The following is a 26,286-nucleotide window of genomic DNA, read 5'->3' as shown; positions in this document are numbered from 1 at the left end:
TCGCGCGCGGTGACGTCGATGTTTATATAACTGGGAGGGCACGGTGGGCGAGTGTTTCACTTCGTTTCCTGTGTTTGTTAGGCAAAAGATAGAAAATGTGGAAAGTCGCTTTGACTGTTCTTGCGGCCGCTTTGGCCGTTGGGTATGGGGCCATGGTCGGGGGCTTGACAGACGCCGATATCAACGATGAAAATGTGCAAAACGCTCTCCACTTCGCCGTCGTCCAACACAACAGAGGCAGCAACGATTTGTACCTCAGTCAAGTGGCAGAAGTGATCAAGGTTCAGTCACAGGTGAGTAACGGTCAGATTCGTGAATAACTGAATTGTTCTTTAGGGGAAAGCCATCCAGTAAACCATCGTAGTGATGTGAGCCCTTAAGAAAAGGCCTGCGAAGCGCCCTTTAAAGGTTTCACTTTTAACCACTAAACTAAAGTCCTAGTGGCCGTCCGATGGTCGTTACATACAATTTATTTGCTATATGCCTTCTTAATGGCGTTGGTACTCCCCAAAACATGGCTGGCCTCTTTAATCTTCCCTAATCCTCTCAACCTAGCTTGAGCAGTAGGTCTGCAATGTTCTGTGTACCTGTGTGGAGGCAGCCATTGACCCGCCCGAACAAAAGAGCAGTGTGGGTTTAGGAAAAAAAGGAACCCGACAAAAGCACATCTTTGCTAAAGATTGGTTAATATGCTGACGAGTCATGTATTTATTAATTTTTTTAAGTTTATTTGGCTCTCCTCTTGAACTCTGAGACAAGGCTAGCGTAGCAGCGTGTTGATGTTTGTGTTTTTTCTAGTCATTGGTGAGCTTCTTTGCTCACGGGTGGTTTAAAGAGGAAGAGGAGGAGGAGTTCATTTGCTGTAAATCTTGTATTCAATTTCTTTCCCATTACAGGTGGTCGCTGGCATCAAGTACGTCATAACTGTGAAGATGGCAAAGACCCCCTGCAGAAAGGATGGTGTAGAGGAAGTGTGTGCAATCCACACAGATCAGGCAAAGGCTAAGGTACTGATGGCATCTTCTCAAAAGAAGCAAGATATTTGATCTGTTCTTAAACATCATGCAGCAGCCTTGTAATTAAAGCTGCATTCACACTGGAAGTGATTTGCTCGATGCACATCTCTTTGCAGCTGACGACAGGTGTCCTGTTGAAAAGTGATCATGTGAAACAAATTGATTTCTGATGTTTCTATGTTTTGTTTATTTCATAATAAATCAAAAAAAAATTTTTTTGCGTACTTGACATGATTTGACAACACCACCTGAAAGATCCTAATGTTAAATGTATTGTCTGTTTTTCCTTTCAGCCCTACCAGTGCACATTCGAAGTGTGGAGCCGCCCATGGCTTAATTCCATTGAGTTACTGAAGAATGAATGCCAACACTGAGATCTACGTGGGACGCTAGAACGAGAACGCTTGGGAAATCTTACCTTTGTGTCAGAATAATCTTCTCTTAGACTGCAATGCACTTTCCTGTAGGTGGAATAAATATATTAATATTAGTATTTGCTGCCTTTACTACTGCACTGCTTAACTAATCAAACTTGTTTTAAATTTCCAAAATTAACTAACCAGTGTTACAAACTAGGTCTCCCCGATTTTTAAAGAAGCAACTTTGCCTCATCAGTAAACCAAGCAAATAACAAACTGTTGTGTAGTCAAACTGATCATGAGCTGCTTTTTTTTTTCCAGATAATTCAGTTTTGAAATAAAGTCAAACTTGCACACAAACTTTAACGTGTCCGTGTGGTAAATGCACACAAGGATGACGTTTTAGCTCAATAGAGCTTCTTTGTTGTTGTTGATGGTGATGAGTTCTCTGGATACCTACCCACTGACTAAGAGGAAGGAGAATGTGAACAAATCTGGGACAGACATGACTGACAACAGAAAATGCCATTCACATTATTTTCAACATCTATAAGGAGCTTTGTTTAACCACTCTCCCACTGCTCTCAGTCTACCTAAACGTTGGTGGATAGAGCAGTTGAAGTCAACGCAGAAGCTTGATGTCAGATCATGGGTCAAGTGCAGGTTTGGCGCCCTGTACTCAAAATTAAAAGTGACCAATAAAAGACAAACTATGCAGATTAGTGCAGAATATGATGGAACTACAGCAAATAAAGACTGCTGGTAAGAGATGGAAGTCAGTGTAGGCTAATTCAACTACAGAGGAAGAGGGAGATGTGCATTTGTCCTTCACGCACTCAACTCCAAACACACCACTTCCCAGCAGTCATCTACGTGTCCCAGATAAGCACAGTCTTTGTCCCACTTTTTAAAGTTGTTGCGATACAAGAAGTGGAAAAAATATTTCTATATTTTATATTTATTTTTCCTGAACACTCCATGAACACGCTAGCAGATTTCATTATATCTTTTCCTACGCAATAGAAAACAAACACGCATTTTTTATTTTATTTTTGAAAAAACTTCTGGCGGTGAATTAACGACGTTATTTTTTATGACAGGAAGTGGCCTGCTACGTTTATTTCACAAGTTCACAACCGGAGCAATGCGGTCATATCGTAACCCTACGGACTTTGCCTAAACTGTTAATAATTTATAAAGGTTTCTCCATTTTGGTGGATTGGGATGTTTTAAAACAGCAGGTTGTTTAAAGTACATTAGTAAGAAAACTCCGGTATCCAAACATGAAGGTCCTGAACAGAGACGAGCTGCAGGTCGCTGAAGGAGTTCTGCTCAAACACTTACCGAAGAGTTATAAGGTATCTGCGACATAAACCGCGTGTCTTTGTGCTTTACAGCCTCAGCAGCGCTTAAAGGTGTTTCGTGCTTTCAGGTGTACGGTTTCCTGTACGGAATCAACAGGAACAAACCGACTACACTAGAAGTTGTGGTCGATACGTGGCCTGATTTCAAAGTTATCTGCAGACCGGACCCCGGGGTGTGTTTAAATCCCGTCGGAAAACTGTGAATAGATTTTCTCGACGGAAATCTTTCGCTTGTCACGTGATTGTGACAGCTTTTGTTTATTTCACGGAACAAGCGTGACCTGAATTTCATGAAAAATATGGCATACTACAGCACGGATGAACAGAGTTTGAGGAAAATGCTGACAGACGAGAATGCAGTTGATTGGAGCACTTATTTCATGATAGGAGGTGAGCTCAGATCACTGCAGAAAATAAGCACGAAATAAATATGGTGGCTTTTACGTCACTACATTTGACAGCTGTTACTATTTACACAGTTTTATAGACAGAGCACACACTTTGTACAATATTCTAATAAAAAGTTTAATAATCATATGGACATGTTTCCTGCATTAAATACAAACTGCTTGGATAACCTAAATAAACCTAATAAAAAGGAGAGAAAGAAATTAATGTGAATACTTTCCATTTGACAGGGTTTGATGTTTTCCAAGGGTCTTCTGGCAGAAGAGTGAACCACAAAGTCTATACTTCGGTGCATCTGTATTTGCCAGACACCAACCATCTCCACATGTCAACGTATGACAGGTATAATCTGATCATTAAGATTCGCTTTAAGTTATATCTGTGTATAAGTCATGATTTAAAAATAAACCCAAAAAGATAGTACACCCTGTGTCTGTCATGAAACGTCTGTGTGCGGCAAGCAGGAAAGGACCCAAATTTAAGAGTCAAGATTCTTTATTTGTCACATGCCTAGTTATACGAGTACAACAAGCAGTGAAATGTGTCCTGAAACGCTCCTCGACTGTGCAAAAAATAGAACATTATATACAGTAAGTAAATTATATACAAAAAGAGGACATTATGTACAGTAAGTAAGTGAATTTTATAACAATCTGGAAATTTTCAATTGAAAATCTGAAAGTGTACATCGTGCGAGTGGGATGTTAAAGTGTCTTGTGCCTAGTGAGGGTTAGGGTTCAATTCCGACTCGTCTAAAGTGTAGAGTTAAGTGCGTCCCTACTCCAAAATCTGCAGTTTTTGCATCATGCTGTTCCAAGAGTGGGCGTCCACAGGTGACTATGGACTTGGACAATGGGACAGAGGTCAAGAATGCTTTTTTTCCCCATTTTTTTTGTTAACGCTGCCCAGCGCTTCAAAAGTTGCATGTGCAGAAATCAAATCAAATAAGTTGTTTGATTTCCGCAGCTAACCGTGGGCAGTTGAGTGCTGTTTGTGCAGACGCAAAGAGCCTGAACGAGTTCACAGCAACAGCCTGGATCATACGTGATCTCTGCTGCTGGACTTTTCCTATTATTCTCCTTCTAAATGTTATTGGCGGTTGGCAAACAACAGATGGGGCATTACTGCCATCAACTGGTCTGGAGTATGAACTGGACAAAAAAACAAACAAACTCAAATCCTCCCAAACAATTTACCCTCTTTTACACACTGGAATAATTCCTGATAACTTTCACTTCTTAAGTCCTTTTACAGTAAATCAATGAGATCTAGTTTTGTTTTTATATTACTGAGGTTTGGGGACAGTTGTCTTCTCGCCACCTGATTTTTCTGGAGTTGGAATTACAAGGACCTCGATGTGAACACAGCCATCTGTCTTCACACGAAGGATAACCCTGATCGGGTCGTACAGTTTTTGTAACCCAACAATAACAAATAATTATTATGTCTGTCTTCTTCTTCTGTTTACATCCGGTCATCCCAATCCCGTTGTTTGCTCTTTTTTCGAGGAATGGCAGAGACAGACACGAAAACACCTCCCTGCCTAGCCTTGATTATTTTATTATTATCCTACTACTGATTCTATATATCCAGTTCAGGACATTCTGTTCAAACTCCCTTTGGCGAGAGAATATCCTTCTAAACATTATCTAGTGTGACGTGTAAGCATGTAGCAAAAACCCTCAAGCGCTCTATGTTCATTCTCAATATTTCAGCCCAGACATACAACTGGACAAGTCGTTTTAACCCTCAAAACCCAGAGCGCCAATTCGTTTATGAGCACATTGCATTGTGTATATAAAAATAATAAAAACAGCTTTATTTAATCATTTTCAACCCTAACATTCCATAGTAGTCACATTTCTCTGCTGTGGGGATTGCCGATTGGCTGCAAGATCTCTGCCAGATGTGCCACTCCTCTGGCACAGTGATGTTCATGTTTATATAACTGGGAGGGCACGGTGGGGAGTGTTTCACTTCGTCTCCTGTGTGTTTGTTAGGCAACAGAAACAAGATGTGGAAGGTCGCTTTGACTGTCCTTGCGGCCGCTTTGGCCGTTGGGTATGGGACCCCGGTCGGGGGCTTGACAGACGCTGATATCAACAATGAAGACGTGCAAAACGCTCTCCACTTCGCCGTCATCCAACACAACAGAGACAGCAACGACTTGTACATCAGGCAAGTGGTAGAAGTGATCAAGGTTCAGTCACAGGTGAGTAACGGTCAGATTCGTGAATAACTGAATTGTTCTTTAGGGGAAAGCAATCCAGTAAACCATCGTAGTGATGTGAGCCCTTAAGAAAAGGCCTGCGAAGCGCCCTTCAAAGGTTTCACTTTTAACTACTAAACTAAAGTCCTAGAGGCCGTTACATACAATTTACTTGCTATATGCCTTCTTAATGGCGTTGGTACTCCCCCAAATATGGCTGGCTTCGTAATTTGTCACGTTAATATCCTCTCATCCTCTCATCCTAGCTTTAACAGTAGGTCGGAAATGTTTTTTATGCTTGTGTTGAGGCAGCCATTGGCCCACCCGAACAAAAGAGCAGTGTGGGTTTAAAAAAAAAAGGAACCCGACAAAAGCACATCTTTGCTAAAGATTGGTTAATATGCTGATGAGTCATGTTTTTTTAAAAGTTTATTTGGCTCTCCTCTTGAAACCTGAGGCAAGGCTACCGTAGCAATGTGTTGATGTTTGTGTTTTCTCTAGTCATTGGTGAGCTTCTTGGCTCACAGGGGACAGTAGGGGTGTTTAAAGAGGAGAAGGAGGAGGGGTTCATTTGCTGTAAGTCTTGTATTTAATTTTCTTTCCCATTACAGGTGGTCGCTGGCATGAAGTACGTCATAACTGTGAAGATGGCAAAGACCCCTTGCAGAAAGTATGGCGTCGATCAAGTGTGTGCAATCCACACAGATCAGGCAAAGTTTCAGGTACTGATGGCATCTTCTCAAAAGAAGCAAGATATTTGATCTGTTCTTAAACATCATGCAGCAGCCTTGTAACTAAAGCTGCATTCACAGTGGAAGTGATTTGCTCAACGCAGATCTTTTTACAGCTGAAGGCCGGTGTCCTGTTGAAAAGTGATCGTCTGAAACAAATTGATTTCTGATGTTTCTATGTTTTGTTTTTTATTTCATAATAATAAATCACAGTTTTTCTGCATACTTGACATAGTTTTATAGAACTTTTCTGCTGCCCTCTTGTCGCGATGTTGCTGTGAATCCCTTTGAGTGTGTAATGCAGAGGTGGGACCAAGTCATTGTTTTGCAAGTCTCAAGTAAGTCTCAAGTCTTTATCCTCAAGTCTCAAGTCAAGTCTCAAGTAATGTCAGGCAAGTCAGAGTCGAGTCTCAAGTCACTGGTGTAAAAGTCCGAGTCAAGTCACAAGTCTGAAATTTTGAATTTCAAGTCCTTTCGAGTCTTAAAAAAAAAAAACGAAAAAAATAATGTTGCAGTTATGCTAAATGTAAATATTAGACCATGTAATTTTTAAATCTGTGTTTTTCTCAACACATGACAAAATAGTGAACTTAGAAAATATACACAAATTGTGAAATTGCACCTCTTTAAAATGCAGCTCAATTAAACCTAGCTCCAAGAATAATTTTCACCGACAGTTCTGAGATAAGCTGCATGTTATTCTTGGATGCGGTTGTAGGACTGGCTTTAAAATCGCATGACAAAAATATCATACATAAATAAATGATATTTTTTTTAAAATATCATTAAAAAAAAAACTGCATCACCAACGTAGCCTGGAAAACATTTGCTAGTTAGATGAAGTCAGCTATGTATCATAAGTTTACCAGTCTCACAAATCGTCTTCATAAATACACATTCGTTAACCGTTTATTAATATAACCTTTGAGCTCAATGGTAATTAATTAGTAGTGGAAATAATTTCTGGTAGCATCACAGAAATGTAGCAGTGACAATAATATTGTATGCTGTAATCGTACTGGACAATTAGTGATACAAAACAACTGTTTTATCCTGTGAATAAAAGTATATGTTTTTGTCAATGTACCATAATAACAGAAGCGAAACGCAATATTGTGTCAGGACAATTCACTATTTATGCACAATAAATAAAGGAGCATAGCGCGACCATTTCTGTTCAGCGCCAGACTTGCTTGTAACCTATATCACCAATTATGTTAAGAAAAATGACGCATTAACTACAACAGCAGACTGACCTTTGTGTAAATGCTTGGAGCAGACTAACCTGTGAGCTGGAGTGTTCTGGGACGTTATATTTGGTCTTTGAATGGCTGCAATCCAGTCGCCTCTTTGTTACTTTGGAAACATGGCTCGAACAATTTCTCTTCAACAACGTAATCCGATAACAACCGATCTCTTTACCCGTCGGCTTCCCGTGGCTGTCATGCGACCGGCTATTGCAGTTAATAATACAACAGCTTCTTGACATTTTTGTGTTTCTTTTTATCGCTGTATAACTGATTTTAATTGAAAGCCTGCGTGCGCTAGTACCGCTTGCCATGGGTTCCCAGAATCCTTTGCGGTTCTACCCGTGAATGACGTCACATTTTCAATCTCTATATAATATGCATGTTAGATTTTATATTTGGGGTAAAATATCAAGTCTTTTCAAGTAAACCGGTTCAAGTCCAATTCAAGTCCCAAGTCATTGGTGTAAAAGTCCAAGTCAAGTCACAAGTCTTAGAACATTTTTTCAAGTCAAGTCTAAAGTCATAAAATTAATGACTCGAGTCCAAGTCATGTGACTCGAGTCCACACCTCTGGTGTAATGCATATTAATCTGATCGTTAAATACTCATGTTCTTAATAGACATTATGCTATTGGATAAAAAAAAAACCTAAAGCATTTATATGTGTAAATAACACCACCTGAAAGATCCTAATGTTAAATGTATTGTCTGTTTTTCCTTTCAGCCCTACCAGTGCACATTCGAAGTGTGGAGCCGCCCATGGCTTAATTCCATTGAGTTACTGAAGAATGAATGCCAACACTGAGATCTACGTGGGACGCTAGAACGAGAACGCTTGGGAAATCTTACCTTTGTGTCAGAATAATCTTCTCTTAGACTGCAATGCACTTTCCTGTAGGTGGAATAAATATATTAATATTAGTATTTGCTGCCTTTACTACTGCACTGCTTAACTAATCAAACTTGTTTTAAATTTCCAAAATCCACTATCCAGTGTTACAAACTAGGTCTCCCCGATTTTTAAAGAAGCAACTTTGCCTCATCAGTAAACCAAGCAAATAACAAACTGTTGTGTAGTCAAAGTGATCATGAGCTGCTTTTTTCCCCCAGATAATTCAGTTTTGAAATAAAGTCAAACTTGCACACAAACTTTAATGTGTCCGTGTGGTAAATGCACACAAGGATGACGTTTTAGCTCAATAGAGCTTCTTTGTTGTTGTTGATGGTGATGAGTTCTCTGGATACCTACCCACTGACTAAGAGGAAGGAGAATGTGAACAAATCTGGGACAGACATGACTGACAACAGAAAATGCCATTCACATTATTTTCAACATCTATAAGGAGTTGGTGGATAGAGCAGTTACACTTTTAATCACTTTGGAAAAGAGGGGAGTTTTTGTCTAACACTATAAAACATATTGGACTTTGGGTGACCAGGGTTCCCACTTTATGTAGGACTACACTGCATGTTTAACCCTTTTCCCACCTGCCCTGCATTCTGAGACACTATCTTACATTTTGATTAATCTCAGTTAAAGTCAATCCAGAAGCCTGTTGAAAGTCTCTTTAATCTGAGGGTTCAGATCACAGGTCAAGTGCAGGTCAAAATTAAACCATTAAAAGTGACCAATAAGATAAGCTGTGCAGAATATGATGGAACTACAACAAATAAAGACTGCTTGTAAGTGGTTGAACTCAGTGAAGAAAAGAAAACTCACTTTAGGCTTATTCAACTACAGAGGGAGAGCTGAGATGTGCATTTGTATTTCGAGTGCTAAACTCCAAACACAAAATTCACACCACCTGTCAGCACTCATCTACGTCACATTGTCCCACGCAATCACAGTCTTTGTCCCACTTTTAAGTTGTTGAGCTGGAAAAATATATTTTAGATTTCATATTTTTCCTGAACACTCCATAAACACGCTAACAGATAAAACAAACATTTTTTTTAAAAAAAAAACTTCTGGCGGTGAATTAACGTTAGAGTTCAAGTTAAAGTTATTTTTTATGACAGGAAGTGGCCTGCTACGTTTATTTCACAAGTTCAAACCGGAGCAATGCGGTCATATCGTAACCCTACGGACTTTGCCTAAACTGTTAATAATTTATAAAGGTTTCTCCATTTTGGTGGATTGGGATGTTTTAAAACAGCAGGTTGTTTAAAGTACATTAGTAAGAAAACTCCGGTATCCAAACATGAAGGTCCTGAACAGAGACGAGCTGCAGGTCGCTGAAGGAGTTCTGCTCAAACACTTACCGAAGAGTTATAAGGTATCTGCGACATAAACCGCGTGTCTTTGTGCTTTACAGCCTCAGCAGCGCTTAAAAGTGTTTCGTGCTTTCAGGTGTACGGTTTCCTGTACGGAATCAACAGGAACAAACCGACTACACTAGAAGTTGTGGTCGATACGTGGCCTGATTTCAAAGTTATCTGCAGACCGGACCCCGGGGTGTGTTTAAATCCCGTCGGAAAACTGTGAATAGATTTTCTCGACGGAAATCTTTCGCTTGTCACGTGATTGTGACAGCTTTTGTTTATTTCACGGAACAAGCGTGACCTGAATTTCATGAAAAATATGGCATACTACAGCACGGATGAACAGAGTTTGAGGAAAATGCTGACAGACGAGAATGCAGTTGATTGGAGCACTTATTTCATGATAGGAGGTGAGCTCAGATCACTGCAGAAAATAAGCACGAAATAAATATGGTGGCTTTTACGTCACTACATTTGACAGCTGTTACTATTTACACAGTTTTATAGACAGAGCACACACTTTGTACAATATTCTAATAAAAAGTTTAATAATCATATGGACATGTTTCCTGCATTAAATACAAACTGCTTGGATAACCTAAATAAACCTAATAAAAAGGAGAGAAAGAAATTAATGTGAATACTTTCCATTTGACAGGGTTTGATGTTTTCCAAGGGTCTTCTGGCAGAAGAGTGAACCACAAAGTCTATACTTCGGTGCATCTGTATTTGCCAGACACCAACCATCTCCACATGTCAACGTATGACAGGTATAATCTGATCATTAAGATTCGCTTTAAGTTATATCTGTGTATAAGTCATGATTTAAAAATAAACCCAAAAAGATAGTACACCCTGTGTCTGTCATGAAACGTCTGTGTGCGGCAAGCAGGAAAGGACCCAAATTTAAGAGTCAAGATTCTTTATTTGTCACATGCCTAGTTATACGAGTACAACAAGCAGTGAAATGTGTCCTGAAACGCTCCTCGACTGTGCAAAAAATAGAACATTATATACAGTAAGTAAATTATATACAAAAAGAGGACATTATGTACAGTAAGTAAGTGAATTTTATAACAATCTGGAAATTTTCAATTGAAAATCTGAAAGTGTACATCGTGCGAGTGGGATGTTAAAGTGTCTTGTGCCTAGTGAGGGTTAGGGTTCAATTCCGACTCGTCTAAAGTGTAGAGTTAAGTGCGTCCCTACTCCAAAATCTGCAGTTTTTGCATCATGCTGTTCCAAGAGTGGGCGTCCACAGGTGACTATGGACTTGGACAATGGGACAGAGGTCAAGAATGCTTTTTTTCCCCATTTTTTTTGTTAACGCTGCCCAGCGCTTCAAAAGTTGCATGTGCAGAAATCAAATCAAATAAGTTGTTTGATTTCCGCAGCTAACCGTGGGCAGTTGAGTGCTGTTTGTGCAGACGCAAAGAGCCTGAACGAGTTCACAGCAACAGCCTGGATCATACGTGATCTCTGCTGCTGGACTTTTCCTATTATTCTCCTTCTAAATGTTATTGGCGGTTGGCAAACAACAGATGGGGCATTACTGCCATCAACTGGTCTGGAGTATGAACTGGACAAAAAAACAAACAAACTCAAATCCTCCCAAACAATTTACCCTCTTTTACACACTGGAATAATTCCTGATAACTTTCACTTCTTAAGTCCTTTTACAGTAAATCAATGAGATCTAGTTTTGTTTTTATATTACTGAGGTTTGGGGACAGTTGTCTTCTCGCCACCTGATTTTTCTGGAGTTGGAATTACAAGGACCTCGATGTGAACACAGCCATCTGTCTTCACACGAAGGATAACCCTGATCGGGTCGTACAGTTTTTGTAACCCAACAATAACAAATAATTATTATGTCTGTCTTCTTCTTCTGTTTACATCCGGTCATCCCAATCCCGTTGTTTGCTCTTTTTTCGAGGAATGGCAGAGACAGACACGAGAACACCTCCCTGCCTAGCCTTGATTATTTTATTATTATCCTACTACTGATTCTATATATCCAGTTCAGGACATTCTGTTCAAACTCCCTTTGGCGAGAGAATATCCTTCTAAACATTATCTAGTGTGACGTGTAAGCATGTAGCAAAAACCCTCAAGCGCTCTATGTTCATTCTCAATATTTCAGCCCAGACATACAACTGGACAAGTCGTTTTAACCCTCAAAACCCAGAGCGCCAATTCGTTTATGAGCACATTGCGTTGTGTATATAAAAATAATAAAAACAGCTTTATTTAATCATTTTCAACCCTAACATTCCATAGTAGTCACATTTCTCTGCTGTGGGGATTGCCGATTGGCTGCAAGATCTCTGCCAGATGTGCCACTCCTCCGGCACAGTGATGTTCATGTTGATATAACTGGGAGGGCACGGTGAGGAGTGTTTCACTTCGTCTCCTGTGTGTTTGTTAGGCAACAGAAACAAGATGTGGAAGGTCGCTTTGACTGTCCTTGCGGCCGCTTTGGCCGTTGGGTATGGGACCCCGGTCGGGGGCTTGACAGACGCTGATATCAACAATGAAGACGTGCAAAACGCTCTCCACTTCGCCGTCATCCAACACAACAGAGACAGCAACGACTTGTACATCAGGCAAGTGGTAGAAGTGATCAAGGTTCAGTCACAGGTGAGTAACGGTCAGATTCGTGAATAACTGAATTGTTCTTTAGGGGAAAGCAATCCAGTAAACCATCGTAGTGATGTGAGCCCTTAAGAAAAGGCCTGCGAAGCGCCCTTCAAAGGTTTCACTTTTAACTACTAAACTAAAATCCTAGAGGCCGTTACATACAATTTACTTGCTATATGCCTTCTTAATGGCGTTGGTACTCCCCCAAATATGGCTGGCTTCGTAATTTGTCACGTTAATATCCTCTCATCCTCTCATCCTAGCTTTAACAGTAGGTCGGAAATGTTTTTTATGCTTGTGTTGAGGCAGCCATTGGCCCGCCCGAACAAAAGAGCAGTGTGGGTTTAAAAAAAAAAGGAACCCGACAAAAGCACATCTTTGCTAAAGATTGGTTAATATGCTGATGAGTCATGTTTTTTTAAAAGTTTATTTGGCTCTCCTCTTGAAACCTGAGGCAAGGCTACCGTAGCAATGTGTTGATGTTTGTGTTTTCTCTAGTCATTGGTGAGCTTCTTGGCTCACAGGGGACAGTAGGGGTGTTTAAAGAGGAGAAGGAGGAGGGGTTCATTTGCTGTAAGTCTTGTATTCAATTTTCTTTCCCATTACAGGTGGTCGCTGGCATGAAGTACGTCATAACTGTGAAGATGGTAAAGACCCCTTGCAGAAAGTATGGCGTCGATCAAGTGTGTGCAATCCACACAGATCAGGCAAAGTTTCAGGTACTGATGGCATCTTCTCAAAAGAAGCAAGATATTTGATCTGTTCTTAAACATCATGCAGCAGCCTTGTAACTAAAGCTGCATTCACAGTGGAAGTGATTTGCTCAACGCAGATCTTTTTACAGCTGAAGGCCGGTGTCCTGTTGAAAAGTGATCGTCTGAAACAAATTGATTTCTGATGTTTCTATGTTTTGTTTTTTATTTCATAATAATAAATCACAGTTTTTCTGCATACTTGACATAGTTTTATAGAACTTTTCTGCTGCCCTCTTGTCGCGATGTTGCTGTGAATCCCTTTGAGTGTGTAATGCAGAGGTGGGACCAAGTCATTGTTTTGCAAGTCTCAAGTAAGTCTCAAGTCTTTATCCTCAAGTCTCAAGTCAAGTCTCAAGTAATGTCAGGCAAGTCAGAGTCGAGTCTCAAGTCACTGGTGTAAAAGTCCGAGTCAAGTCACAAGTCTGAAATTTTGAATTTCAAGTCCTTTCGAGTCTTAAAAAAAAAAAACGAAAAAAATAATGTTGCAGTTATATGCTAAATGTAAATATTAGACCATGTAATTTTTAAATCTGTGTTTTTCTCAACACATGACAAAATAGTGAACTTAGAAAATATACACAAATTGTGAAATTGCACCTCTTTAAAATGCAGCTCAATTAAACCTAGCTCCAAGAATAATTTTCACCGACAGTTCTGAGATAAGCTGCATGTTATTCTTGGATGCGGTTGTAGGACTGGCTTTAAAATCGCATGACAAAAATATCATACATAAATAAATGATATTTTTTTTAAAATATCATTAAAAAAAAACTGCATCACCAACGTAGCCTGGAAAACATTTGCTAGTTAGATGAAGTCAGCTATGTATCATAAGTTTACCAGTCTCACAAATCGTCTTCATAAATACACATTCGTTAACCGTTTATTAATATAACCTTTGAGCTCAATGGTAATTAATTAGCAGTGGAAATAATTTCTGGTAGCATCACAGAAATGTAGCAGTGACAATAATATTGTATGCTGTAATCGTACTGGACAATTAGTGATACAAAACAACTGTTTTATCCTGTGAATAAAAGTATATGTTTTTGTCAATGTACCATAATAACAGAAGCGAAACGCAATATTGTGTCAGGACAATTCACTATTTATGCACAATAAATAAAGGAGCATAGCGCGACCATTTCTGTTCAGCGCCAGACTTGCTTGTAACCTATATCACCAATTATGTTAAGAAAAATGACGTATTAACTACAACAGCAGACTGACCTTTGTGTAAATGCTTGGAGCAGACTAACCTGTGAGCTGGAGTGTTCTAGGACGTTATATTTGGTCTTTGAATGGCTGCAATCCAGTCGCCTCTTTGTTACTTCGGAAACATGGCTCGAACAATTTCTCTTCAACGACGTAATCCGATAACAACCGATCTCTTTACCCGTCGGCTTCCCGTGGCTGTCATGCGACCGGCTATTGTAGTTAATAATACAACAGCTTCTTGACATTTTTGTGTTTCTTTTTATCGCTGTATAACTGATTTTAATTGAAAGCCTGCGTGCGCTAGTACCGCTTGCCATGGGTTCCCAGAATCCTTTGCGGTTCTACCCGTGAATGACGTCACATTTTCAATCTCTATATAATATGCATGTTAAATTTTATATTTGGGGTAAAATATCAAGTCTTTTCAAGTAAACCGGTTCAAGTCCAATTCAAGTCCCAAGTCATTGGTGTAAAAGTCCAAGTCAAGTCACAAGTCTTAGAACATTTTTTCAAGTCAAGTCAAAGTCAAAGTCAAAGTCAACTTTATTTGTCGATTCTGCCACATGTACAGGACATACGGAGAATAGAAATTGCGTTACTCTTCAATCCCTAGATAAATAGCAAATGAACATTTAAATATATTTAAATATAAAAGTGATTAAAAAATGCAAGTAAAATAATTAAAAAGTAAAAATTTAAATAAATACAATTTTACATATAACAAGAAAGCTATATAATATACAATATAATGGGTAAGTGACATTGAGTGTAAACCAGGCAGAGTAGTGCAAATAGGCAAATAGTGCAAATGGAGATTTAGTAGTGTACGGTAAGAGAAAGTGTAACAACAAAGTCTTATGAGGTAATGGCAGTCCAATGCTCCACAGAGTGACTGGTAACTGGTGCAGGCCAGTGAGTGAGTCAGAGAGTGTGCGTGTTTGTGTGTGTGTGACAGAGTTCAGTGAGACCGTGGAGGAGAGAGGGGAGAGGGGGCAGAATCGGGAGGGAGTCTAAAGTCATAAAATTAATGACTCGAGTCTGACTCGAGTCCAAGTCATGTGACTCGAGTCCACACCTCTGGTGTAATGCATATTAATCTGATCGTTAAATACTCATGTTCTTAATAGACATTATGCTATTGGATAAAAAAAAAACCTAAAGCATTTATATGTGTAAATAACACCACCTGAAAGATCCTAATGTTAAATGTATTGTCTGTTTTTCCTTTCAGCCCTACCAGTGCACATTCGAAGTATTGGAGCCGCCCATGGCTTAATTCCATTGAGTTACTGAAGAATGAATGCCAACACTGAGATCTACGTGGGACGCTAGAACGAGAACGCTTGGGAAATCTTACCTTTGTGTCAGAATAATCTTCTCTTAGACTGCAATGCACTTTCCTGTAGGTGGAATAAATATATTAATATTAGTATTTGCTGCCTTTACTACTGCACTGCTTAACTAATCAAACTTGTTTTAAATTTCCAAAATCCACTATCCAGTGTTACAAACTAGGTCTCCCCGATTTTTAAAGAAGCAACTTTGCCTCATCAGTAAACCAAGCAAATAACAAACTGTTGTGTAGTCAAACTGATCATGAGCTGCTTTTTTCCCCCAGATAATTCAGTTTTGAAATAAAGTCAAACTTGCACACAAACTTTAATGTGTCCGTGTGGTAAATGCACACAAGGATGACGTTTTAGCTCAATAGAGCTTCTTTGTTGTTGTTGATGGTGATGAGTTCTCTGGATACCTACCCACTGACTAAGAGGAAGGAGAATGTGAACAAATCTGGGACAGACATGACTGACAACAGAAAATGCCATTCACATTATTTTCAACATCTATAAGGAGTTGGTGGATAGAGCAGTTACACTTTTAATCACTTTGGAAAAGAGGGGAGTTTTTGTCTAACACTATAAAACATATTGGACTTTGGGTGACCAGGGTTCCCACTTTATGTAGGACTACACTGCATGTTTAACCCTTTTCCCACCTGCCCTGCATTCTGAGACACTATCTTACATTTTGATTAATCTCAGTTAAAGTCAATCCAGAAGCCTGTTGAAAGTCTCTTTAATCTGAGGGTTCAGATCACAGGTCAAGTGCAGGTCAAAATTAAACCATTAAAAGTGACCAATAAGATAAGCTGTGCAGAATATGATGGAACTACAACAAATAAAGACTGCTTGTAAGTGGTTGAACTCAGTGAAGAAAAGAAAACTCACTTTAGGCTTATTCAACTACAGAGGGAGAGCTGAGATGTGCATTTGTATTTCGAGTGCTAAACTCCAAACACAAAATTCACACCACCTGTCAGCACTCATCTACGTCACATTGTCCCACGCAAGCACAGTCTTTGTCCCACTTTTAAGTTGTTGAGCTGGAAAAATATATTTTAGATTTCATATTTTTCCTGAACACTCCATAAACACGCTAACAGATAAAACAAACATTTTTTTTAAAAAAAACTTCTGGCGGTGAATTAACGTTAGAGTTCAAGTTAAAGTTATTTTTTATGACAGGAAGTGGCCTGCTACGTTTATTTCACAAGTTCAAACCGGAGCAATGCGGTCATATCGTAACCCTACGGACTTTGCCTAAACTGTTAATAATTTATAAAGGTTTCTCCATTTTGGTGGATTGGGATGTTTTAAAACAGCAGGTTGTTTAAAGTACATTAGTAAGAAAACTCCGGTATCCAAACATGAAGGTCCTGAACAGAGACGAGCTGCAGGTCGCTGAAGGAGTTCTGCTCAAACACTTACCGAAGAGTTATAAGGTATCTGCGACATAAACCGCGTGTCTTTGTGCTTTACAGCCTCAGCAGCGCTTAAAAGTGTTTCGTGCTTTCAGGTGTACGGTTTCCTGTACGGAATCAACAGGAACAAACCGACTACACTAGAAGTTGTGGTCGATGCGTGGCCTGATTTTAAAGTTATCATCTGCAGACCGGACCCCGAGGTGTGTTTAAATCCCGTCAGAAAACTGTGGATAGCTTTTCAAGACGGAAATCTTTCGCTTGTCACGTGATTGTGACAGCTTTTGTTTATTTCACAGAACAAGCGTGACCTGAATTTCATGAAAAATATGGCATACTACAGCACGGATGAACAGAGTTTGAGGAAAATGCTGACAGACGAGAATGCAGTTGATTGGAGCACTTATTTCATGATAGGAGGTGAGCTCAGATCACTGCAGAAAATAAGCACGAAATAAATATGGTGGCTTTTACGTCACTACATTTGACAGCTGTTACTATTTACACAGTTTTATAGACAGAGCACACACTTTGTACAATATTCTAATAAAAAGTTTAATATTTATGTGGACATTTTTCCTGAATTAAATACAAAACTGCTTGGATAACCTCTTGCGAGGAAAAAGAAGAGAAAGAAATTCATGTGAATACTTTCCATTCGACAGGGCTTGATGTTTCCCATGCACCAATGCTTAAACAAGTGTCTTCTGACAGAAGAGTGAACCACAAAGTCTATACTTTGGTGCATCTTCTGTATTTGCCAGACGCCAACCATCTCCACATGCCAGTGGTTGACAGGTATAATTTGATAATTAAGATGCACTTTAAGTTATATCTGTGTATAAGTTATGATTTTAAAAACACGTTAAAAAAGACCATCCTGTGTCAGTTGTAAGGTTATACATATCGGCATTTTTTTTAATGGCTGTCTTTAGCAAGTCTTAAAATTAGGTCACACAACATATTACACTGTCATGACCTAACAGAAACTAAGCCATAAAACAGAAGCTGTGTAATAAGGTTCTGCCACAGCATTTCAGTCAGGTTGAGGTCTGGACTTTGTTCCATCTGTTCTTTTCAGTCATTCTGTGGTAGATTTATTGCTGTGCTTGGGATCATTATCATGTTGGATGACCCATTTTAGGCCAGTCTTTAGCTGTCAGCCAGATGTCGCCACATGTAACACTACAATGCTTTAATATACAGAGGAATATACAGTGGTCTACTCAAAGACTGCAAGGTGCCCCAGTCCTTTGGCTTCCCAGACTAATGGGTTTTAATAATTGCCTCTTTAATATTATTCCTACTTGGCACCTTACCAGCAAACTGCTCAAGCTTCTGCTTTTATAGAGGTTTACACACTTTCTTCTGATACTTTGATTATCAACATCTGACTGCTGCTTACCTTCCTCATTCAGTGGAAATAGTAAAACCCAGTATGAAGGCAAAAACACGCCAGTCCACTGTGGTCATTTCACACTTAGCCCTTCCAAAATTTGAAATGTATTAAGTACATTCCAGGGTCATTAATCGTCAGAAACTATTAAGGTAGTCGGCTAGTATGTATTTACATGATGTAAATGTGTTAGTACTCTCTTTTTAAACACTTACTGCAGATTACTGCAACTTACTGTAACTTCTACATACATGTACATTTCATGGCTTGGAGAGGCAAAGCGACAAATGGACACGGTGGACCGGCATGTTTATTACATGTTTTGCAGCGAGATCAGGTTCAATAGTAATAGTATAGTTAGTTTTTCACATACTGCTTCTGCATTTTGGCTCGGTATTTGTTCAATAAACAACGACACAGTGTATTATCTTATGTTTTGTTGATCTGTGGTTGTATTTACCTTATTTTAAGCTCTAATCAAGACCAAATGATGTTTATTATGTAGTTATATATAAAATATTAGACTTTAAGGAGACTGTACATTTTTTCACTATGACTGTAAATATGCTTCAGAGCAATGTAAATTATATTGCTTCTCAACAACTTTGGTTTTTCGTTCTACAGTGAGCTTGAGTCGAGGATTTCGTCTCTTAATCTTTCCCACGTTGACTTGGTGAATAAAACCTGGAAGTTCGGAGGAGACGAGAAGGGTTACAGGAAGATTGAAAACCTAATCAGTAACTTCCCATCATGCTGCATCACAGACAGCCAGGGTCAGCCCGTGTCCTGGATACTTGTGTATGATTACTGTGCTCTGGGAATGTTGTATACGCTGCCAGAGCACAGAGGGAAAGGATACGCCAAAATCGTGATCAGCACTTTGGCCAAGAAACTCCATGCTGAGGGTTACCCGGTGTTCTGCTACATAGAAGAGGACAATGTGCTGTCCTACAAGCTCTTTAAAAACATGGGCTTCATTGAGGATCCTTCTTACAGGGCTGCATGGTTGGAGTTCAGTTTTTCAGATTAGAGTCAACATCTTTTATATGTACGTCCAACATTTGTATCACGTTGCGCCTTCTTCATTTATAAAAAATAGTATTCAAATGAATGCAACCCTCTTATTTATAAAAGTGTGATCACTTCTGGTCTGTTTCTTGGAGAAGACACTGTTTCCTTGGGGCTTGCTTTTGGTTCAAGCCAACTTCTCTGAATTTCATTTTGATATATTTGTCAAAATATGGTGTGAAATGTCCACTTTTCCCCTATTTCAGAATAGTAAAGAACCTTTCCACAACTTCCTGGATCAACTCCAAAAGTAATCTTATCTAAATAGGCTCAATCCCCACTTTTGATAACTTTTTGCCTAGAAACAATCAAATCAATCACATTACCTGCACAACAGAGACAATGATGTAAACTTTTGATAACATTAAAGCATTTAAAGGAGAAGTTTAAATAAAACAGAGCTGCACTGATTTGTACTCAGTAGCTTCGTATTGTTCATTAAGGTGCTTTCTTTAAGGGGGTCACCACACCGGATCATTAACCTCAATCCGAGTTTTGGCCACTCTGTTGTGGAATTATCCCGATCTGCATAAAGACTTTCTTCCTGGGTTCCTGACACAACCCTTTGCATTTATCTGGCTAAATCAGCTGTGAATCATAAAAAACAACTAACATTATAATTAAGTACAAACATTTCAAACTGAAGCTAATATGCTTCTAAAAATGGGGACAGTTTAGTACTTCATTAAAAACTGAGGGGAGCAAATAAAGCTAACTTGTCTGTGTAACCATGAGGTAGGCAAGAATGGACAACACGTTCTCACTCCCAACTCGTCAAACGTGTGACGCATGGTCAGGCTCCCTCTGCTGCACTTATGGACGCGCAGGGTACCCCTCTCGCGTCGGGAATTGACGTGAAGGGTCCTCCGATTGAAGAGATTGCCGGGAAGTGCCTGTTGTCGGTATATTTAGACATTTTCCAAATCACATTGTAGTGACGTATACAGAACACAATAAATTATATAATGTAAACAACTACCTGAAAAACAGGTAGAACGATACTTTTGTATCGTTTATTGCATTTACGGAGGGAGTGATGTATGCTGGGTAATGGCACAGCTAGCGACTGGGTGACTTTATTCACCCGCTTCGGCTGTTATCAGTCCATACATTAGCGTTATTAGCACAAACCAGTCCCATAGATATGGGCCATCTCCTGCTAGATTGTTCAGAAGGTTGTTCTCATCCATCCAGATGGAGGATCACTAACAGGAGCGTGGGAAGACTCCAGAATCCACTCTGGCTGGAATCCGGTGGATATGCAGTGTGTACAGGTAAGACCATTTAAACGGACAGCATTTATAGAATGACTATTAAAAGTCAGCGAGTGTCAGTAATGTTAATGTGGTTATGTTAGTAATACACCGAGTGCTACTATAACAGCTTTAAGATGCATTTGTAGATATTATTACGTGTTTTACCGTCTTTATGGTGCTAGCTTAAAGTTACGGTGTAAACGTTAGCTTATATTGGAGGAAAGCTGTTACTGGTTAAACGATGTTAGCACAGAAATATTAGCTTCTGTCATGACTGATGAAGTTACTAGTTAATAAAGTTTTCAGTAAAGTGTTTAATCGCAGCCACAGATTGACAGCAAATATCTCGGTTAGCTTCAGTGCATCTATAATAAATATGTGCAAGTTTCAGTGCTTCGTTTAAACTGTATGATACTTGTACTGACCCAGGGTCAGTGTAAAATACAATCCTAGCTGTGTGAACAAAGCCTGGCTCCTTTAATCCTGCATGACAAACCTCAGGATGCAGGTTATTATTACTCTTTCCTGCTGGCACACCTGTCACACCTGAGAGTCAGCTAGAAACTTACAGTGACGTGGACATCATGCAAAGACTGCCAGACTCTGTAATACTGCAAATGATCAGTGAACACTAAACTTTAAACGGCACCTCTGTGTCTCTGTGTGCTGAACATTTAGGATTGAGTCAGGCTGCATTGACTGTGGGACTTTAATGTGTTAAAAGCAGGTTGAAGACGGCTCAGAAACATTTGAAGATTAAAATTTAGCATTATGGCTGCTGGTGGTTTGTAAAGCCTCTACTCAGCTGTATTTTTGTTACTAATTTATGTTTGTTGTTGTTTAACACAGATTTCAGAAGAGCAAATATGCTTAATAGTTTAACTAGATTTCATTTGTCAGTGTGGGACTGCTGAGTCACCTGAAGAACTCATTTCATTCATTCTCCACATGATGTTCATTTACAGAAATGTTTCACAGGAACTGATTCCTCCCAAAGGTTGAACTAGTGTGTTTCCATAGATTACCTCTGTATGAATGTACTTCTTAAATGAAGGCAAGTGTTTGTCCTGTTTTGTTCCTCAGGTACAGTACGTGATATCAAGGGCAGGCGGTCAACACTGGGGGAAGACAAGAAGCAGACGTACTTCCAAGAGGGAGCTGCAGTGAGGTCAGAGGTCAGAATCTGAAACAGCTCAGGTTTATATTTTAGAGGTTATAAAAAATCAAAATGTATTTATAAAGAAACCTTTAAATAATAGTCATAATTATGATTATTATAAGAAATATCAAACATTTAAGTGGATTTTCTGTTACACATATCGTGTTAGCCCTGCAATAAACTGGCAGCCTGTCTTTGTCCTGTATCAGCTGGGATAGGCTTCATCCTCCCGCAACCCTGAATTGGATACATTGTATTCCAATTATGTAATCTGATCATTTACAAACTCAAGGTTTATAATCAAAATGTAAGTAATAATTATAAAATGGGAAAGCAGAAATAAGTGTGACATGAATGTAAATGTGTGAGCTGACATAGAGGACAGCTACATGTAGTCTGAAAAACCTTTGTTGTCAAGTTTGCTGGTATATCAGCACGAGATCTTCTTACATAGAAGAGACATTAAAGTCTCTAACTCAGTGAAGCATTATTGGTCCCGTCTGTTTGGATAAATATAGTAAGTTGATGTATGTCCATTTATTGACACATTTCCTTAAGTGCTTATCCAGCTCAGGATCACAGTGGAGCTGCAGCTGGATATGTTCACTAAATAAACCTTACAAAAGTCAACAATAAACCTGCATCCATGTACGTTGTTGTCCACAGGATGAGAAAATCAAACTGGAAGACTGTGGAACATGTTAATAAATGTTTGTGTGTTTATGCCTGTGTCTTTCACAGGAGGCGCTGGAAGGTTTCCCTAATAGTTCCTGGTGAATCAAAGCAGAACCATAAAGGTTGCTGGATTGCATGATGGCCTTACCCCTGAGCAGTCATCCTGTTACAGGAGGAACCAGTTAGAAGCTGTTTTCAAAGTAGCTGAGCAGATTTCATCTCAAGTAAGCAATTAAGTGTTTGTTTGTTTGTTCTGCCACTTAAAGAGCATTTAAGGACGTCTTTCGAGTGTCCAGTTGAATTAATTCTACTGGCTCTCATGGTCATTTGTGATTATAGACATATTTTTCATGTTCATCCAGCTATTTAGTAAATTCTATCTATTTAGTAATATCCGTCAGCTATAAAATGTAATATAAATATAAAAATATCTAAATATCTCCTGTCCTTTATGTTTTAATGATGTAAGTCTGTTTACATTAGCATTCCTCACATATCAATGAGATGCTGTACAGTACAATCCTGCTGACACAGCAGAGGGATAACGACGGCTATTCAACATCGTTACACGACACATTCGAGCTGCATGATGCAGACAAAGTGACTAAATCATCTTTTTTGTGGTTTATTGTCTTCAAAGCAGCAGACAAAGCCGATTGCAGAAGATGTCGGAGAAGAACTTCAGGCCGTGGACTGAAAAGGTATTTTTTTCTTGTTATCAAAAGACATTTGGAGTGGCAGCTTCTACAACTGGTTGTGCTGAAGTAAAGCTTACAGTCTAAGAAATCACAGTGTTGATATTCAGCACAAAGAGAAAAGCTCACTTGTTTGAATTAATTTACAATCATAGTTTTATAAATTCTGATTGTAAACAGCTTTTACAGCTTTGATATTGTTTGACAATCGATATCAGGTGATAGGGTTTAATTTAAAGGTTTCTGTGTCCCAATGAGCTATTCACACTGATCAGTGTCAGTTTAACTGTAACACATTCATTATTTAGATTCAACAAAGAAATAACTGAATGTAAAAAATGGCAGCCCTCAGGCAGGTTTATAGAGATATATGCATGCATTATGAAATTTATGTATCCCAGATAATTGTTATACATCTAGTCATGGCAGACCCACCTCTTCCTCCCAAGTTAACTGCAACCCAAAAGAACTAGTGGGGCTATTTACACACTCACAACCAGTGTGGGGTAAAAAGAGCCACCAAAAAGCTGTCAGCCACAGATGTGCTAGAAGAGTTAGAAACTCTACTTATGGAGAAACTTTCTAAGTCTAACAGGGGACAGGTACTCCTGCCCAAATAACATGATATAACCCCACATACAGCCCAGCCATAAAATGAACCAAGTCATTTAGTTAAAGACAGCATGGGACCAAATGCATGTAACCAGCCTGCACCCACCTGACATTTCTTCCTCCTGAATTAAATGAATGAATGGATGAAAGTTAAATGACTACAAACCTAAAGCCACTAGTTCCCACACTGGAGCTCCCTGACACTGTGTGTTAACCGTATTTAGCTTGTATCAACAGTTGTAACAGGCTAAGCCACCTGAGACACTGCATTGAATGATTGTTCCTGTCTTAATGGTTTCAGCTCAGATGTTCTGCTTTTTCCTTTCAGTAGATCAAAGCAGCTCGTGCTCCTTCTGCTTCCAATTTAGAAGAAGAAGAAGGCGAAGGCTTCAGCGAAGTGGCGTTCATGGTCTCAGTGAACAGTCATGGTCACACACTGCATGTGGTTTTAAAAGCAACATGTCTGTTCACCACAACAATGGAGATGTGTAATATTAGTGCAGCTACGGTTTGTTCTTGAACATCAGTTCTGTTTTCTACTTTGATCACTTAGACCAAAAAAGTGTTGTTTTCAGATTCTTTCTTTTAAATCTATAAACCACCTGCTCATTTTTTATTACAATTAGTTTCACATGAATGTTAGTGTTTCCTTTATGATCTTTTAATGCTTACACCACACTGTACATGTCTACATTAGAGACATTTCTGTTACCTGTGTCTGTTGACTCGGAGCTGTGAAATGTTCTTTTATTTGATACACAATATGAAGCTCATAATTTTCTTACAAATAAAACTCTAATGACAAACATGAACAGCTGTGCTTATTTCTGAGACATGAGTTTTTGAATGTGTTCATATTTAGACAGTGTGCATCTGTCTGCTGAAACTGTAATGGTGAACCTGAGGTGATGGTCAACAGAAGGCAAATATATACAGTGGGGCAAAAAAGTATTTAGTCAGCCACCGATTGTGCAAGTTCCCCCACCTAAAATGATGACAGAGGTCAGTAATTTGCACCAGAGGTACACTTCAACTGTGAGAGACAGAATGTGAAAAAAAAAAAATCCATGAATCCACATGGTAGGATTTGTAAAGAATTTATTCGTAAATCAGGGTGGAAAATAAGTATTTGGTCAATAACAAAAATACAACTCAATACTTTGTAACATAACCTTTGTTGGCAATAACAGAGGTCAAACGTTTACTATAGGTCTTTACCAGGTTTGCACACACAGTAGCTGGTATTTTGGCCCATTCCTCCATGCAGATCTTCTCGAGAGCAGTGATGTTTTGGGGCTGTCGCCGAGCAACACGGACTTTCAACTCCCGCCACAGATTTTCTATGGGGTTGAGGTCTGGAGACTGGCTAGGCCACTCCAGGACTTTCAAATGCTTCTTACGGAGCCACTCCTTTGTTGCCCGGGCGGTGTGTTTTGGATCATTGTCATGTTGGAAGACCCAGCCTCGTTTCATCTTCAAAGTTCTCACTGATGGAAGGAGGTTTTGGCTCAAAATCTCACGATACATGGCCCCATTCATTCTGTCCTTAACACGGATCAGTCGTCCTGTCCCCTTGGCAGAAAAACAGCCCCATAGCATGATGTTTCCACCCCCATGCTTCACAATAGGTATGGTGTTCTTGGGATGCAACTCAGTATTCTTCTTCCTCCAAACACGACGAGTTGAGTTTATACCAAAAAGTTCTACTTTGGTTTCATCTGACCACATGACATTCTCCCAATCCTCTGCTGTATCATCCATGTGCTCTCTGGCAAACTTCAGACGGGCCTGGACATGCACTGGCTTCAGCAGCGGAACACGTCTGGCACTGCGGGATTTGATTCCCTGCCGTTGTAGTGTGTTACTGATGGTGACCTTTGTTACTTTGGTCCCAGCTCTCTGCAGGTCATTCACCAGGTCCCCCCGTGTGGTCCTGGGATCTTTGCTCACCGTTCTCATGATCATTTTGACCCCACGGGATGAGATCTTGCGTGGAGCCCCAGATCGAGGGAGATTATCAGTGGTCTTGTATGTCTTCCATTTTCTGATGATTGCTCCCACAGTTGATTTTTTCACACTAAGTTGCTTGCCTATTGTAGATTCACTCTTCCCAGTCTGGTGCAGGTCTACAATACTTTTCCTGGTGTCCTTCGAAAGCTCTTTGGTCTTGGCCATGGCGGAGTTTGGAGTCTGACTGTTTGAGGCTGTGGACAGGTGTCTTTTATACAGATGATGAGTTCAAACAGGTGCCATTCATACAGGTAACGAGTGGGGGACAGAAAAGCTTCTTACAGAAGACGTTACAGGTCTGTGAGAGCCAGAGATTTTCCTTGTTTGAGGTGACCAAATACTTATTTTCCACCCTAATTTACGAATAAATTCTTTACAAATCCTACCATGTGAATTCATGGATTTTTTTTTTCACATTCTGTCTCTCACAGTTGAAGTGTAC

General features: G+C 39.5%; 4 protein-coding genes across 10 annotated transcripts; all 4 read left to right on the top strand.

The window, feature by feature from the left end:
- The first annotated feature begins 18 nt into the window (after window positions 1-18).
- LOC146561293 (cystatin-like) lies at window positions 19-1,735 on the top strand. The gene is made up of 3 exons (XM_085297267.1): window positions 19-293; window positions 897-1,007; window positions 1,310-1,735. Exons 1-3 carry the CDS (start codon window positions 96-98, stop codon window positions 1,388-1,390), a joined length of 390 nt encoding a protein of 129 aa, XP_085153393.1. The 5' UTR covers window positions 19-95; the 3' UTR covers window positions 1,391-1,735.
- Window positions 1,736-2,482: 747 nt separating this feature from the next.
- LOC146561292 (cystatin-like) lies at window positions 2,483-8,486 on the top strand. 2 transcript variants are annotated; one of them, XM_085297269.1, is made up of 5 exons: window positions 2,483-2,733; window positions 2,808-3,129; window positions 3,378-3,489; window positions 5,148-5,359; window positions 5,968-8,486. In XM_085297269.1, the coding sequence occupies exons 3-5, from the start codon at window positions 3,483-3,485 to the stop codon at window positions 6,115-6,117; spliced, it is 369 nt and encodes a 122-aa protein (XP_085153395.1). In that variant the 5' UTR covers window positions 2,483-2,733; window positions 2,808-3,129; window positions 3,378-3,482; the 3' UTR covers window positions 6,118-8,486. The 2 variants fall into 2 exon arrangements, with proteins under 2 accessions (XP_085153395.1, XP_085153394.1); XM_085297268.1 differs by lacking the exon at window positions 2,808-3,129.
- Window positions 8,487-9,360: 874 nt separating this feature from the next.
- Window positions 9,361-15,869, top strand: LOC146561291 (cystatin-like). 2 transcript variants are annotated; one of them, XM_085297262.1, is made up of 5 exons: window positions 9,363-9,613; window positions 10,258-10,369; window positions 12,028-12,239; window positions 12,848-12,958; window positions 15,444-15,869. In XM_085297262.1, the coding sequence occupies exons 2-5, from the start codon at window positions 10,363-10,365 to the stop codon at window positions 15,486-15,488; spliced, it is 375 nt and encodes a 124-aa protein (XP_085153388.1). In that variant the 5' UTR covers window positions 9,363-9,613; window positions 10,258-10,362; the 3' UTR covers window positions 15,489-15,869. The 2 variants fall into 2 exon arrangements, with proteins under 2 accessions (XP_085153389.1, XP_085153388.1); XM_085297263.1 differs by having other exon boundaries at window positions 9,361-9,613; window positions 12,848-15,869.
- An 875-nt stretch (window positions 15,870-16,744) lies between these two features.
- On the top strand, window positions 16,745-24,631 carry LOC146561290 (glycine N-acyltransferase-like protein 3). 5 transcript variants are annotated; one of them, XM_085297261.1, is made up of 9 exons: window positions 16,745-16,994; window positions 17,069-17,176; window positions 17,273-17,393; window positions 17,639-17,771; window positions 18,994-20,711; window positions 21,777-21,861; window positions 22,594-22,751; window positions 23,171-23,228; window positions 24,163-24,631. In XM_085297261.1, the coding sequence occupies exons 1-5, from the start codon at window positions 16,920-16,922 to the stop codon at window positions 19,397-19,399; spliced, it is 843 nt and encodes a 280-aa protein (XP_085153387.1). In that variant the 5' UTR covers window positions 16,745-16,919; the 3' UTR covers window positions 19,400-20,711; window positions 21,777-21,861; window positions 22,594-22,751; window positions 23,171-23,228; window positions 24,163-24,631. The 5 variants fall into 5 exon arrangements, with proteins under 5 accessions (XP_085153387.1, XP_085153385.1, XP_085153383.1 ...); XM_085297259.1 differs by having other exon boundaries at window positions 21,777-21,868; window positions 24,166-24,631; XM_085297257.1 differs by having other exon boundaries at window positions 21,777-21,868.
- Window positions 24,632-26,286: the final 1,655 nt, after the last annotated feature.

Source organism: Mchenga conophoros, linkage group LG13 (assembly GCF_057382185.1).
Source record: "Mchenga conophoros isolate Kocher_MC1m ecotype Shallow Benthic linkage group LG13, M_conophoros_male_GT1.1, whole genome shotgun sequence".
NCBI lineage: Eukaryota > Metazoa > Chordata > Actinopteri > Cichliformes > Cichlidae > Mchenga > Mchenga conophoros.
The sequence above is the reverse complement of the archived record's forward strand: the minus strand, read 5'-3'. Positions and strand labels throughout refer to the sequence as shown.